The 13,858-nt window shown below is 39.5% G+C and overlaps 1 protein-coding gene across 8 annotated transcripts in view; it reads left to right on the top strand.

The window, feature by feature from the left end:
• Positions 1 to 13,858, top strand: part of APP (amyloid beta precursor protein) — a 211,836-nt gene that overhangs the window by 80,734 nt on the left and 117,244 nt on the right. For all 8 annotated transcript variants that reach the window (XM_040055536.2, XM_040055535.2, XM_040055533.2 and 5 more), the window contains exon 3: positions 8,535 to 8,664. In XM_040055536.2, the coding sequence (XP_039911470.1) occupies positions 8,535 to 8,664 (130 nt within the window). The remainder of the gene's footprint in view (positions 1 to 8,534; positions 8,665 to 13,858) is intronic.

Genomic DNA, 13,858 nt, shown 5'->3' with positions numbered 1-13,858 from the left:
CTAAAGAAAAGAGAACAGCACTTGGTCTTAGCATGGAACTTAAAGGGTCACTGAGTGGGCAGAGAGATTGTAAATGAGAACTAGCAATGCCATGATGAATGGATTGGAGAGGCAAGAGTTGGGGTGAAAGGAGTTGAAATAGTGGATGAGTTTTGTGGCACAAAACTCTTGCAGAGCATCAGTGTGTAACAGTGAAGCAGCTAAGATGTTGGAAAGAAGGGTGATTTATTAAATGGGCCTAAAGAAATAGTTAAAAGAGCAAAATATGAAACTCCTAGGTGAGGCTGAGGGTTGACTCCGATAGCTAGTGAGGCTGGGGCTATGAAAGGATGTTATGGATGGATGCAAGAGGATGTGGCTGAAGATAAGAAGTAGCGTGTCTCTGGAAATTTGTCCTCAGGATTTAATTAATGGAAAAAATTCCCTGGCTGGTTCAGAAGACATTCAGCCTGGGATTATTTATTTATGCTAATTAACTGGGTGTGGGTTTTAGTTCGGGAATTGATTACTGTTAAACTTTTTCTTTTAAACTGTGGGGTTAAAAGGGTATGTGCATACACTCTTCCCAAGTGGCTGCTGGAAATTAGTGCAAAGACTGTTATACTGATTAACTTGCAGCGGTAGATGCCTGGAACTTGTGGGACAAGGGCAGAACTGTTCCTTCTTGATTGCCTTGCTATTCTCATGTTGGCTTATGACAGAGAATTTCAAAACTGCTCCAGCGCTGGTAATACTGGGTTTGACTGTCATAATTCACTTTAAGCAAGTGGAGGCTTTGCTTGGGTTACAAAAAGTGACAGGAAAAGTTTGGATGCCAGCTTCCAAGGCTTCCCCATAACCTTGTTTTTGTGTGTAGAAGGGCTTGATGGCTTAGAAAGCCAGGTGCAAGTGTCTGAGTGTGGTCAGACATGACAGAACACAGCTAAAGCCACAGAGATGTGGCAGAGAAGGAAAAGTGTTCTGCTGGTGATGGGAGTGCTCTGGATCAGAGGTGTGATGGTTCCTGGGCAGAGGGCTGCCACAGGGAAAGCCGTGGAGTTACTGTAAAGTAATGTAGAATAATTGTCGTAAAAACCAGTAATAAACTAGGATATTTTAAATGCGACATCTAGTAATTTTATTGTGCGTATAGCTATCTATTTTTCGGACACAGACTGCAAGACTGAGAACAGGACATTTCTTTTAGGGTTGAGGGTGCTTGTGTCCTGGCTGCTCATGTGACACCACTCCTGCTGCTGCTAATTTGGGACTCTGCATTGTTGCTGCTTCCTAAGTTGTGGGTTGGAAAGCTTGCACAGACACTGTGCATGGACATAGAGAGATAATTATCCTTCCTTTTTATGGATATGACAGTTGGAAATTAATGTAGCATGTCTGCTTGTTTCTGCTCTTCAACACATCAATGCAAAATTCTGGGAATCAGAAACTTTATAGATTCTATATATGCTTTAGAAAGGAACAGAAATAGTTTTTGATCCAACCATAGTTTGTTAATCTGGAATTGAAAGCTTGTTCTTGTACTTTGAAGCATGTTTAGTTATCCTTCAGATGCACATGCAATTTTCCACATGCAATTTTAAGACTCTAGTCTTCCTAAATGCTGGTTATTAAATGTGTGTATTCTTTTGTGCATGTAGTATCTGTTTGCAGATTACTTCACTGAAGTGGTGGAACCTTTCTTTGTCACTTCGAAGCACAGAGATCCATGTCACACCTGTGATTTTTGTTCATAATTTTAAAAAGCAGATTGCCTGATAATTTCTGTGAATGGTTCTTTTTATTAGAGTAACATTGATCTTGTAAGTATAGAATATTCAACACATGAAGTTGCAGTATTGAGGTAAGGGTAAATTTGTCCACGCACTAATTTGGTTGGTTGTTTTCTTTTTAGGGGAAATCTGTGGGAGGATAGGAGGCAAGAAAAGTCTGGATGTAATCAATCTTTATCCTACTTTGAGTTATCTTCCCTATAAGTTAATCAGAGAATTCAAATGATTGAAGTTGCTAAAGATGCAACTGCTAAAAACACCTTATTTTTGTTCTATTTACAGCTATAATTTCTTCTTCTTCTAGCTGTATGAGTATTCCTTTCTCTAAAGTAAGCACTTCTCTAGTCACTCTTGGATTTAGTTTTTAATGTAGATACTGTCACTGACTACCTGAGATGGACTTCAAACAGAATTCCTTGCTCATAAATTCTTGTCAAGTACAGGAGTTGTTTGGTGGTATGCTGCAGAAAGTCTGGACACTGCTTTCTGAGGGACTCTGGGGGACTGAGTAGCCTTTTCTCCTTGTGCCAGTAGAGAATTGAATATTACATTTGAATTCAGTCTGACTTAGAAGTCTTGCTGTGCCAGATGCTTTGGGTAAATGGAAGATTTAAATCCCACAAAAGTATGATCGCATTTAAGCCAAGATATCATGAATAGGTATGGCAAACAACTGAAGGATTTAGGAGACAATAGAAAGAAACAATAAGAAGAAAATATATCCACTTCTGACTGATAATTAAATGAATACATATCTCTGATTTAGAGCAGTCAGAATTCAAACTGATATGGGATGCAATTTGGAGAAAAATACTAAGGTGTTTAAATTAAAAAATGGCAATTAATTACATGTTAATTTTGCACTTTAATTTTAAAGAATTTTTTTTCGTGCCTCTTGCCAGGTTGTCTAGCATTTCAAACTGTTGCTGAAGGTGCATACCAACTCCTGATTATGTTTTACTTTCTCTAAGATACTGTTTTTCTTTTCTTTTTTTTTTTTTTCTTTTCCCCATTAAATTAATGTTAAGGTGTAACACCACCCTGTATTTCACAACGGGTGCACATACGTGTATTTATCTGCAAATTTGTTCATGTGTGTTCCATTTTACAGTGTCCATGGATGGAGCATACTCAGTTAGGAATTCATACCATTTGTTACTCTGAATCTTGTTCTCCTCTCTATGGTGATTCTGCTTTTGGAATATACAGGAAAAGATCCTTATGTTCAAGGAAAAGTAAGAATAAATTGGTACCACTAGTTCAAGTCATATATACTTACAGTACTTCCAGATTTATATATAGATATTTCTGTTCCTATTGTTTTGATTGTCTAATAAAAACTGAAGATATAAATTAAATTAGCTTCACCAATCTCCTAATCATCAGCTAACCTTGAAAACCTTCTAACATTTCATTTGAAAATATGATAAAAGCAATATTCTGAATAGTCAAAGTAACTCTAGAAGATGAAGGACATAATAATACCAGTAGGTAAAATACTAAGCTTTTGAATTTAAATGTCTTTTGGTATAAGAGATGACTGCCTCATGATTCCGCTCGAGTACTACTTTAAGATTGGATCAAGATGTATTGAGCATTTGTGACTGGATGGAGAAACTTATTTATATAATCATGTATCAGAGATTGATTTAAAAAACCAAAAGGTATCTCTCATAAAGATTTCAGTTGCATATAATGCTTGTATTTGAGTGCTGGCAGAGGTTGTCCAGAAAGGCTCAAAAGCCATTTGGACATAGTCCTGGGCAGTCAGCTCTGGGTGGCCCTCCTTGAGCAGGGAGGTTGGACCTGATAACCCTTAGAGCTCCCTTCCAGTCTTAACAGGTCTATGATTCTATAGGGATCAAGGCAATCCTCAAAGATGGCTAGAGGAGACGTTTGGGGATGCACTCGCCTGCACCAACCATGCTGAGAGGCATCTTGTCTGCTCTTCCTTACGCTGGCAGGAGAGGCAGCTGTGGTGGAGATGGCCAGGCTGCTTCTTGGCTTTAGTGTTGTCCTCTGCCGTAGCCTCTTTGGTTTTCTCAGATTTGTTTCAAAATAGTTTTTTATTTCCACTTGGGTAACGCATATCCAGCTAGTGGTATCATCAACACCTTCGTATGTAGACAAATGCTACTTCACAGAATCATAAATTTTCCTGAGTTGGAAGGAACCCACAGGGATCAGCAAAGTCTAACTCTTGGCCCTGCACAAAACAGCCCCAACAATGCCACCACATGCCTGAGAGCATTGTCCAAACACTTCTTAAACTCTTGTAAGGTTTGGTGCTGTGACCACTCAATCTGAGTGAAGAATCTTTCCCAACACCCAACCTAAACCTTCCTTGACTCAGCTTCATGCTATTCCTACTGGTCAGAGAGAAGAGATCAGTGCTTGTCCCACTATGTCCCCTTTTAAATTCCTTTAATTGGGAATGAAAAACACTTTCCCCAAGAGGAGTCTCTCTTTGCTATGACAGTAAGTGATAAAGATTTTCCCTCTGTCTCAACTCAAAAGCTTTCTCATCCCATTTTCTCCCCTTCTTTTATTAAGTATGTCTACATTTTAGTCCTGAAACTAAAAATGTGGCATTGTCTTGGTTTTGAAAGACAGTTGTCTGCCAGGAAAAACTAGAGCCTCCCTTGGAATGGAAAAAGTAAACCCCCTCCCCTCCAAATTATTGTAATTTTGCAATTAGGGGCTTTCAGGCAAAGATATGGGAATAGGAGTAACAGTTCTTTACTAGGAATATTAAAAATAAAAAGGAAAATACAATGTAGTAGTAAAAAAAACCCACAAAACCACCCCCCAAAAAACAAAACAAAAACCAAACCAAAACCCCACAAAAACAAAAAAACAAACAAAAAACCAAAAAAAAAAAAAACCCAAAACCAAAAAACACAAAACACACACACACCCCCCCCCAAAAAAAACAAACCAAAAACCAACCCCAAAAAAACCCCACCAAAAAACACAAACCACCAAAAAAACGCCAAAAACAAACTGCCAAAAAACAAGCAAGGAAGCAAACAAAGATCCTGTAAAAACCCTGACAGAGTCAGGGGTATGACCTGGCACCCTGTTGGTCAGGATGTTGGAAGCAGTCCAAATAAGTCCTCCTGGAGTAACAGATGTGGTTCTCTGGAGTAGAGATGATCTTGTAGAAAATCCAGTGGTGACAAGATGGGTCCAGTCTTCCTCCGGGCATTCAGTGGAAAAACAGGATACCTTGTATCCTTCAGTCCCAGTTTTTATCTAGCTGGGAACAGTTGGCTCCTCCCCCACTGTGTGGAGCATCTCCCAATGGGATGGTGGAATGTGTCATGTTATTGGTGGGCCCTAATGGCCCATTATCAGAAGATGTTCCCCTGGAGGATGGAGGGGTGGTGAAAGAGATAAGAAACACTGCCCCACCTGGTTTTAATGGCTGGGCCATTATCAGGAGGCATACTCCTCCTTCCCCCCTGGAGGGGCAAGAGAAGGACAAAACATCTCCCAAAACCCAATTTTCAACAGATGAAATAGAATACAGACTTCTAGGTTACATAATCCAATACAGGCATCAAAGCTGGTAGTGGTAAACATGAGTTTTAGGAAGATTATATTAAATTCTGAATAGTGTGAGTGGCTTTTAAGATTTTTGTTTCTGCAATCAGTATCAAGGGGACTTGGTAATGAAAATGGAAGTAAATGAAGATGTAGCTGTAACTTTTGATTACCAGTTAAATTTTCTAGATTGCGTTGATCCCTGTTTTCTCCACTGTTTATTTTAAGATGAGTTAAAGGAACTTCTCTACAGCAACTTTCAATAATGTTAAACGCTTGGTTATCTTGCGGCTTTCTAGCACTGCTTGCTCTGACACTGTAGAAGGAATGGTAGGTTATTAGGGACACAATAAATAAATTTAAGGCTCATTTTTCTGTGCCACTAAGTAGATCCCATTTCAATTCAGAGCAAGTACATTATATAAGTCTAGTGAGGAGCACTCTCCTTGGCGCATACACTGGCATTAACCTCTTGATAATGAAGTTCAAAGCCTGCTTTCCCTCCTAAAAGGTGGACTGAGCTTTATGTGAGCTGTCAGTGGAAATTAGGATTTTAGTAATTGATGTAGTGACAGAAGAAGAGGCTTCTTTGTATTTCTTTGTCCTTGTGTACTTTTGACAAATACTGCTTAACTACTTAATATTTGGTCCACTTTACTAATCAGCAGTTAAAATTGTGGGTTTGGGTAATAGTAAATATAAAAATACTTTATGAACTAATTTTTCCTACTAGTATTATTCTTTCAACGAGGCCCTACAGCAACAATATGCTCTAACTCTTTAGAAATTCATCTCAGGAAAGAAACCAAGTGTATCTTCATTCTTGTGGATCAGAATCCTATTTTCTGTCACTTTAAAGCTATGTACACCTTCATATGGGTAAATAAATGGTTTTGAGGGATTTTTGTCTTGCATTTTTTAAACATTCCAGTCTATCCATTTTGAAATTTCCTTAGTTGTCTTCATTTAAGGCATTTATTTCCTGTGCCAATGACAAGTGACACTTAATCCTGAGCAATGTTAAATGTCCCTGATGAGAACATGTCAGTTGACCCTGATATGTGAAGCACATTGCTTGTGACAGCACCCAGTATTATTTAACCACGGGTTGTAATTACATGAGTGTGACATTTGTGGAGGTATGAACTGGAAGTGTTCAGCATTACAATGCTAAAGGAAGTACCCAAAGAAAATATAATCTTCCTCTCCCATTATGCATGTTAGCTCTTGAGGCAGCTGTGGAGCCCTGCAGGGTAATATTTACACAGCAGTTAAAGTGTGAAGTTTCCTGCTAATCCATTTTGGCAGTGCTGTTACAGGGATCATGAGCATGTGCAAGAGCTTGCCTTGAACCTGCTGTTTCAGAGCAGAGTTCAGTATTTGAAGCACTGATTGAGCAGGAGGAGCAACAAGTTCCTCTGTAGTTACTTTTTCCAAGCAGTGTGAAAATGGGCATCTGTATGTAATGTGGAGGATGACCACCAGCCTTGGCCACCAGATGACAAAAGCAAGAAAGTAAAGCTTCAGTGTTCTGAGTGTAGGAAACCTTCACACTTTTCAGTTCTGCCTGTGGGCTTTCTTGAAGTCACTGTGTCTTGTATGCTGGCTTAACATCCCAGGCTGCACCTTCAGCCTCTGTACTTCTTCCGCCATCAGTTGTAGTGAGCTGAGGGTGCTGTTGAAACTGGCAAGGATCTGACAGATGGAGTCTATGAAGTATTTGCACAAGGAAAGAAGTATCTGATTAATAAATTATATTTTGGAATAGAAGGCAGGGTTGATATTCAAGCTCTTTAGCATAAAGTGCATTGTTTAGGCAGTATTTCTTTCTGTAGTAATTTCCCTTGCATTGTTATAGTATCTGCCCTTGATTTGTGCATTAAGCTGTTAATACAGTTCAGTTTTAAAATGGTAATAGCCTCTTCATGTCTCTTAACTAAAGTAAGAAATTATTTCCAATTACTTCCAGTTATGCTTTGTTTGCTTTCTGATTGTCCCCATGTGTATGGATCATGCCATTCATTTAAAGACAACTGATCTCAAATCTGAAAAGGCTGTACTGTCGTTTTGTTAGTGTCTTTTAAATTTTAGGACTTTAGCTCAGGCTGCTTGCTTCATTATTGCCATGGTTATATTTTAGACCTTAAATCAAGGAAGTGCCAGGAGGCACTGCTTCTCAGATGCCATGACCTCAGTGGAGAGCAATGATTGAGACAAATCTTTTTTGCTTGAGGCGGAACTGTCAGGATTCTTGGAGTACTTTTCCGAGCACCAGTTTTGGACTCTCAGAATTCACTCCATCTTAATCCAGTTTTCTTTTTTTGAGATTATGTTTCTTCTCTGAAGGATGTTTTTGGACCATTTCTAGTTACTTCAGACTTGTTCTTATTTCCGTTTTTCTTTCCCATTGGTAGATATGAGTAGACAGTAGTTTTCAGAGCACTTAAATCCTCATATCTCACACAGCTGGAAACTGGTAAGGATTGCTTGAGGAAAGGCAGAGGAAAATCAGTACGTTTTGAATTTCGTGTTAGGGCTGGTAGATTGCCAATTTGAAAAATGTAAAGCAAGAGCTATAGGCTGTGTTAGCATAAAAAGGCGGATGGGATAAAGGTACTGAGGGGAATAAAAAGCCGAAGTTGTGGTTTGCCAATAAATTAATCAGCAAGTTTGCTGGTGTGATGGTCGTGGGTGTGGAAGTGTATTGTGGTATTAAAGGAGATAGAATTTTGATCTCAGCAATTTAGAAACTGGTAATATAACCTAAATAGGCATTAGTACTAGGCAGACTGCAGCAGGCAAGAATTATGATGTTTGTTAAAATGGTAGAGATGAACATAAAGGTGTGCTATTAAGTTTAGTTGTATGGAGAATATGCCCTGTATGTGGAGTTTTGCAGTAGCCTAGACATGGAGAAGGTATTTAACTATGATTAGTTGATCTTTACCTTAGTCAGAGATAACTGGGCAAGTTATAATTTTGACAGTCAGCTGTTACCACTGTAATTTTTCTGAATTGGCAGCCCCATGTTTTTACTGATGAACAGACACACCAGCTTTCCAGATACACGCACACAGTCATACCACCACATAAATATTTTACACAGCAGAAGAGGGAGAAGAGAGGGAAGATGAATACTGTGTTGTTACAAATGTGTTTCAGTGACCCAGAGTACATACTTGTGATAACATTTGTCTTTTTCTGTACTTTTAATGCTAGGTCTACCCTGAATTGCAAATCACCAATGTTGTTGAAGCCAACCAGCCAGTTACAATACAGAACTGGTGCAAGCGGGGATGGAAGCAGTGCAATGGTCACCCGCATATTGTGGTTCCCTACAGATGTCTGGGTGAGTGACTCAGTTTTAGTCTGGTTTTTCCTGCTCTATTTTTTTCAGTCTGTAGTAGATTGTGTAACCTAGAAATGTGTATTCTATTTCATCTGTTGAAAGCTGTTTTTTGGGAGATGTTTTGTCCTCCTCTTGCTCCTCCAGGGGGAAATGAGGAGGATGCCTTCTGATAATGGCCCAGCCATTAAAACCAGGTGGGGCAGTGTTTCTTATCTCTTTCATCACCCCTCCATCCTCCAGGGGGACATCTTCTGATAATGGGCCATTAGGGCCCACCAATGACATGACACATTCCATCATCCCATTGGGAGATGCTTCATCCAGTGGGGGAGGAGCCAGCTGTTCCCGGCTAGATAAAAACTGGGACTGAGGGACGCAAGGTATCCTGGTTTTTTCCACTGGATGCCCGGAGGAAGACTGGACCCATCTCATCACCACTGGACTTTCTACAGGACCATCTCTACTCCACAGAACCACATCTTTTACTCCAAGAGGATTTATTTGGTCTGCTTCCAATGCCCTGACCAACAGGGTGCCAGGTCTAATGCCTTTTCCAGGATCTTTGTCTTTGTTTGCTTCCTTGGTTGTGGTGTGTTTGGTGGGGTTTTTTTGTTGTTTTTTTTTTTTTTTTTTCCCTACTACATTTGTATTTTCCTTTTTATTTTTAATATTCCGAGTAAAGAACTGTTACTCCTATTTCCCATATCTTTGCCTGAGAGCCCCTAATTGCAAAATTACAATAATTTGGAGGTAAGGGGGTTTACATTCTCCATTCCAAGGGAGGCTCTAGTTTTCCCTGGCAGACAACTGTCTTTCAAAACTAAGACACAGTCTCTTCATGAAAAAGATATACAATCTACATAAATGTCTTCTGTAGCCCTCAGTATATTGTCTTTTCTGAAGAGAGTTTTGTAATTGTTCAGTCCTTTGAAACTGCATCGTCTAGAAAGAAAATACTCCTGCTCTTCCCTAATTAAACTCTTCTTTTTTCGCATTAATTTTTGAATATCTTGGACTCTTACCGTGAAAGACTATGGGAATCCATATTTTTTCAAACAAAAGATACTTTATAATTCCCCTAATTTCTTCCTGAAACTTTATTTTTGTAGCAGTTCTCTATTGCTGTTCTCTCCTGTGTCCTTAGTGCTTTGAATCAATTAAAAGGGAAATTTGGACCCTTATTTTTTTGTTAACCTTTACTTTTGTCTGCATTAGAAAATGGAATTGTTAATTTGCCATTTTCATTAGCATTCTAGGCAAGACATTTTCTTGATATTATTCCATATTTAAGTATGTTGCTTTACTACTGCCATTTGAATTATGATAAATCCTGGAGTTGAAATTTGCTTTTCTAGTAAGCCAGGGCAGGTAAAAGGCATGGCAAACAACTCAGACCAGTTATTCCATAAAACAAATAATGAAAGGAATTTTTTAAAAATATGTAATTTCCCACCTCACTTGGTGGTACCTCAGAAAGCAGATAAGGACTCTGATCATTCCTGGAAGTGATGAGATCGGTCTGTTCCAGCATGATGGCAAATGAGCCCTGTTCTAGTTCCAGCAGGGACAGAATTATCTAGCACAATGATGTTTAGGATTTAGGGTGAGAATAATGTTTACACACTGATGCTTTAGTTGTTGCTGAGTAGTGTTTGCAATCAGTCAAGGACTTTTTTGCTTCTCATCCCACCAGTGAGGAGCTGGGCAGAAACAGCAAAGACAGCTGACCCAGTGACCAAAGGGATATTCCATGCCATATCATGGCATACTCAATATGTAAACCAGGGGGAAAGCTGGCCATGGACTCTGCTCGGGAGCTGTCTGGGCATTGATCAGTGGGTGGTCAGTACAAGCTTCTTTTGTAGTACAATATACTACTATTATACTACAATAATACTATAGTATAAATACAATAGTAATTTTTTATTTGCAGTAGTATTAGTTGTTCTCAATTCCATTTCTCTCCTGTTGGGCTGTCTTTATCTCATACTTCCCCCGCCCCAGTTCTCTCCATCACTCCATGGGGGAGGGGGACAGTGCAGGGAATGAGAAGCGGCCATGTTGGAGTTTAGCTGCCTGCCAACAACAAGAATTAAAGAAAAAGGAAAAATACCCTTCTGTCATAGCAAAAAAAATATGCTCTGGGTTCTGAGTGTTAAGGTGTTTTTGTGCTTTTCAGCACTTCATCAAATGGAAAGAAAGATATAATGACCTCAGATTAGTTTCTATTTTATTTTTCAACAAACTACAGTAAAATATAACTTATTAAAGTGTTCTAAATAGACTGTTACATACAGTATTGTTTGTGATGTTGCTTTATTTGTGTTGGAGGAAGATTCTGATGCTCTGTTTCTTAGATGACCTGAATGCTGAGAGATACACTACTTAAAACTTACTTAAGATGATGTTGTGTTGTATAACAAACGTGGTTATTCGTTTCCCCTTTGGTGGCTTCTGATGAATGTTTTAAATGGCCTTTAATTTTCCCTTTCCAGTGAAAAATGTGATTCCATGTTTCCGTGTAGTTGCATTTAATTATTTTTTAAAACAAACCCCTAACAAAAACTTCACCTTAAGCTATTTTTTCTTCTCTATGATTTATATCCCATCTGTGGCTTATAACGTTGGTTGAGGATTTCCTTGGTCTTTGTTTCAAGTCCATTATCTTGTAGGCAGGATGAAAGAGTACTATTGGTCTCTTTTATAAGTGCTGGCATTGTGATTCTTCTTGATCATTAAGTCCAACTTTAAAACGGAACAGATCAGGGAAACTTGGAATAATAATGCTTTGAGCTCTGAAATCCAAAGGAGAAAAAAAAAAAACCACAGTGATGGAGACTGTGGAAAGAAGGATCTTGGTTATTAGTCGTGGTGTTGAAACTGCATTTCCAAGATTCTAGAAATGCAGTGGAACTGTGGATTGGGACTGTGACGTGTCATTCCTTGTCTGAGACTGCACTGTCCTCTGTCCCAGACACACATTGGAGCAAGGCAATGTTATTACTGAACTGTTGCTTTGTGCAAGAGCAGATGGGTGAATTCCTTGGGAACACTGGGCACAGTTCATTGTTTTTCTCATTGTGTATGTTAGTGTTAGTGCTTCTAGAGTCTCCTTGAGTCTGAGAATAGCTGAATCACTGCTCACTTTGTGAAACACAATTTCACAACACTTTCAGGATATCCACAGCTGCTGGACAGTTATTGTGCACTTGAGTTGTGTATGTCTGTGTTGTGTTTTTTATGGTTTTCAACAGCATTTGATATTAATATTACCCATGTAATTTAGAGGTGACATTAAGCTCAATCACTTTGAATTTCTTAAGTGGTTTCTCGATGTGGTGTTTTTTTATTGATGCAGTAGTTTCACCAAAACATCAGAATTACTTTTCAGGAGGTATATGCTTTTAAGGAGTACAGTAAAAGAGTTAATAATTTGTTACTTGTAGCATATATATATATCTCCACGTGTTCTCCAAGCTCGTAGTGGTACAATTGGATGATCTCAAAGTTCACCTGCCCTGCCCACCGGGAGCCACCAGCGCCCCTGCCGGCTGTGACTGTAACTGCACCAAAGGGGAAGTGCTTAAAGAGCGAGAAGAGACTCTTTGACTGTTTATAAATATGCTCTTACATTCTCATCTTTAGTGGGTAGCCTGGGTTTTGGGGAGGTTTGTGTCAGAGAGCTGATATGTAAACTAGACTTTGAGTAAGTGTAGGAAAGAGCTTGGTTAATTTTCAGTCAAGGATTTCTCATTTAGAGCACGTTACCCTTCAGGCAAAGATAATCTGCTCTCAAAGGATAAATTTTCCATACTGGCAGGGGGAGGCATGGCACCATTACGGGGCTGTGTTCCAAGTACTGGAAGTCACTTAATTCTAGCACGTTCATCAGACTTTGTGACTGACAACATTAGGATGAAGGAGAGGAATAGCCTCACATTGGCCAGATCTGGACTCAGCATGTACCCGTGAAATGACAAGCTGGGATTCCAAGGCTGCAGGGCTGTGATAGAATGACCCCAGCCACCCTCCCACTGGAGGGATTGTGTTGCTCAGTGTGTGCCTGGAGAAAGAATTCATGCTTGTGTAAGCATCCAAAATCTTTGCAAGTTGAACTGTCATTTGAAGGTCAAACATCCTTCAACGTTTCCAGTCTCCCTTACTCACAAGCACAGGCAACTTTGTCATGCAATCAGAAATTCCCTTTAGGTTCCTCTCTCTTTTACATGAAAGCTTACACTTGTGGTTGATGCGAAGAATGGCTTTGTAGCAGGAGGCATATTGTGTTGGAATGTGAGGACTTCGTTTCTTACGAAGAACTTCTGCAATGGAAAATATAAGTTGAGAATTGTTATGCACAATCTATATTTTTAATATTCTTGTCATGGCATGAGTAAGAACTAGGAACTTTCTCATGCAGGTGTATTTAGTGTTTGGGTTTTTTTTTAACAGGGTTCCATCAATTCCAAATTCCATCAGTTCATACATTCAATAACATTTATTTAGCTGTGACTTCTTCAGGATTGTTTTTGTTTGGTTTTTTTTGATTGATTGGGTTTTTTAAAGTTGGCCACGTGGTTTGTCAACAGCCCTGAAAACTGAGCCGAGTCGACTACAGCTATCATCCCGCTATCCAGGTTCTGCCAAAACAAGTGGAAGAGCAGTGTGTGTTTTTAAGGAACCATTTTGACTGACTGTGAGGTTTCTGTGCTTGGAAACCTGTGTGAAGGTCTGGCAGGGGATAAGTGATTGGGATGGGAGTGGATGTCCTGAGGAGCGACCAGCTTGGCCCCAGGAAGCTGGGGAACTGCTGATGGGTAGGTTTTCTGTCCCCTCCAGTGAGCTCTTATTTCCTTCCCACCACCACCATCTGCCTGCCAGTCTTTGCCTGTTAGCACAGGCAGTGTCACAAGTTTCTGTAGGATACTCATCCCTATTGTTACAGGAAACTAAAAAAAGAACAGTGGTGGTAACCAGGGGTGGGAATGCATTCACTTACCAAAGCAAGCATTTGATGGGAGGGTGTTTTCGTTTAATCCTATGCTTGCATTTATTTATTTATTCTCCCTGACAAGACTTGCATTGGTTTATTTGAAAGGGACTGTACTCCACTCTTCTCCACTTCTGCCTTCATTGGGCTAAATGTGAGGAAAAATGCCTGTGCAGGTGAGGCACAAAATGATGGAAAGGAAAA

The sequence above is a fragment of the Hirundo rustica genome, chromosome 2, assembly GCF_015227805.2.
Source record: "Hirundo rustica isolate bHirRus1 chromosome 2, bHirRus1.pri.v3, whole genome shotgun sequence".
NCBI classification, from domain to species: Eukaryota; Metazoa; Chordata; class Aves; order Passeriformes; family Hirundinidae; genus Hirundo; species Hirundo rustica.
The sequence above is the reverse complement of the archived record's forward strand: the minus strand, read 5'-3'. Positions and strand labels throughout refer to the sequence as shown.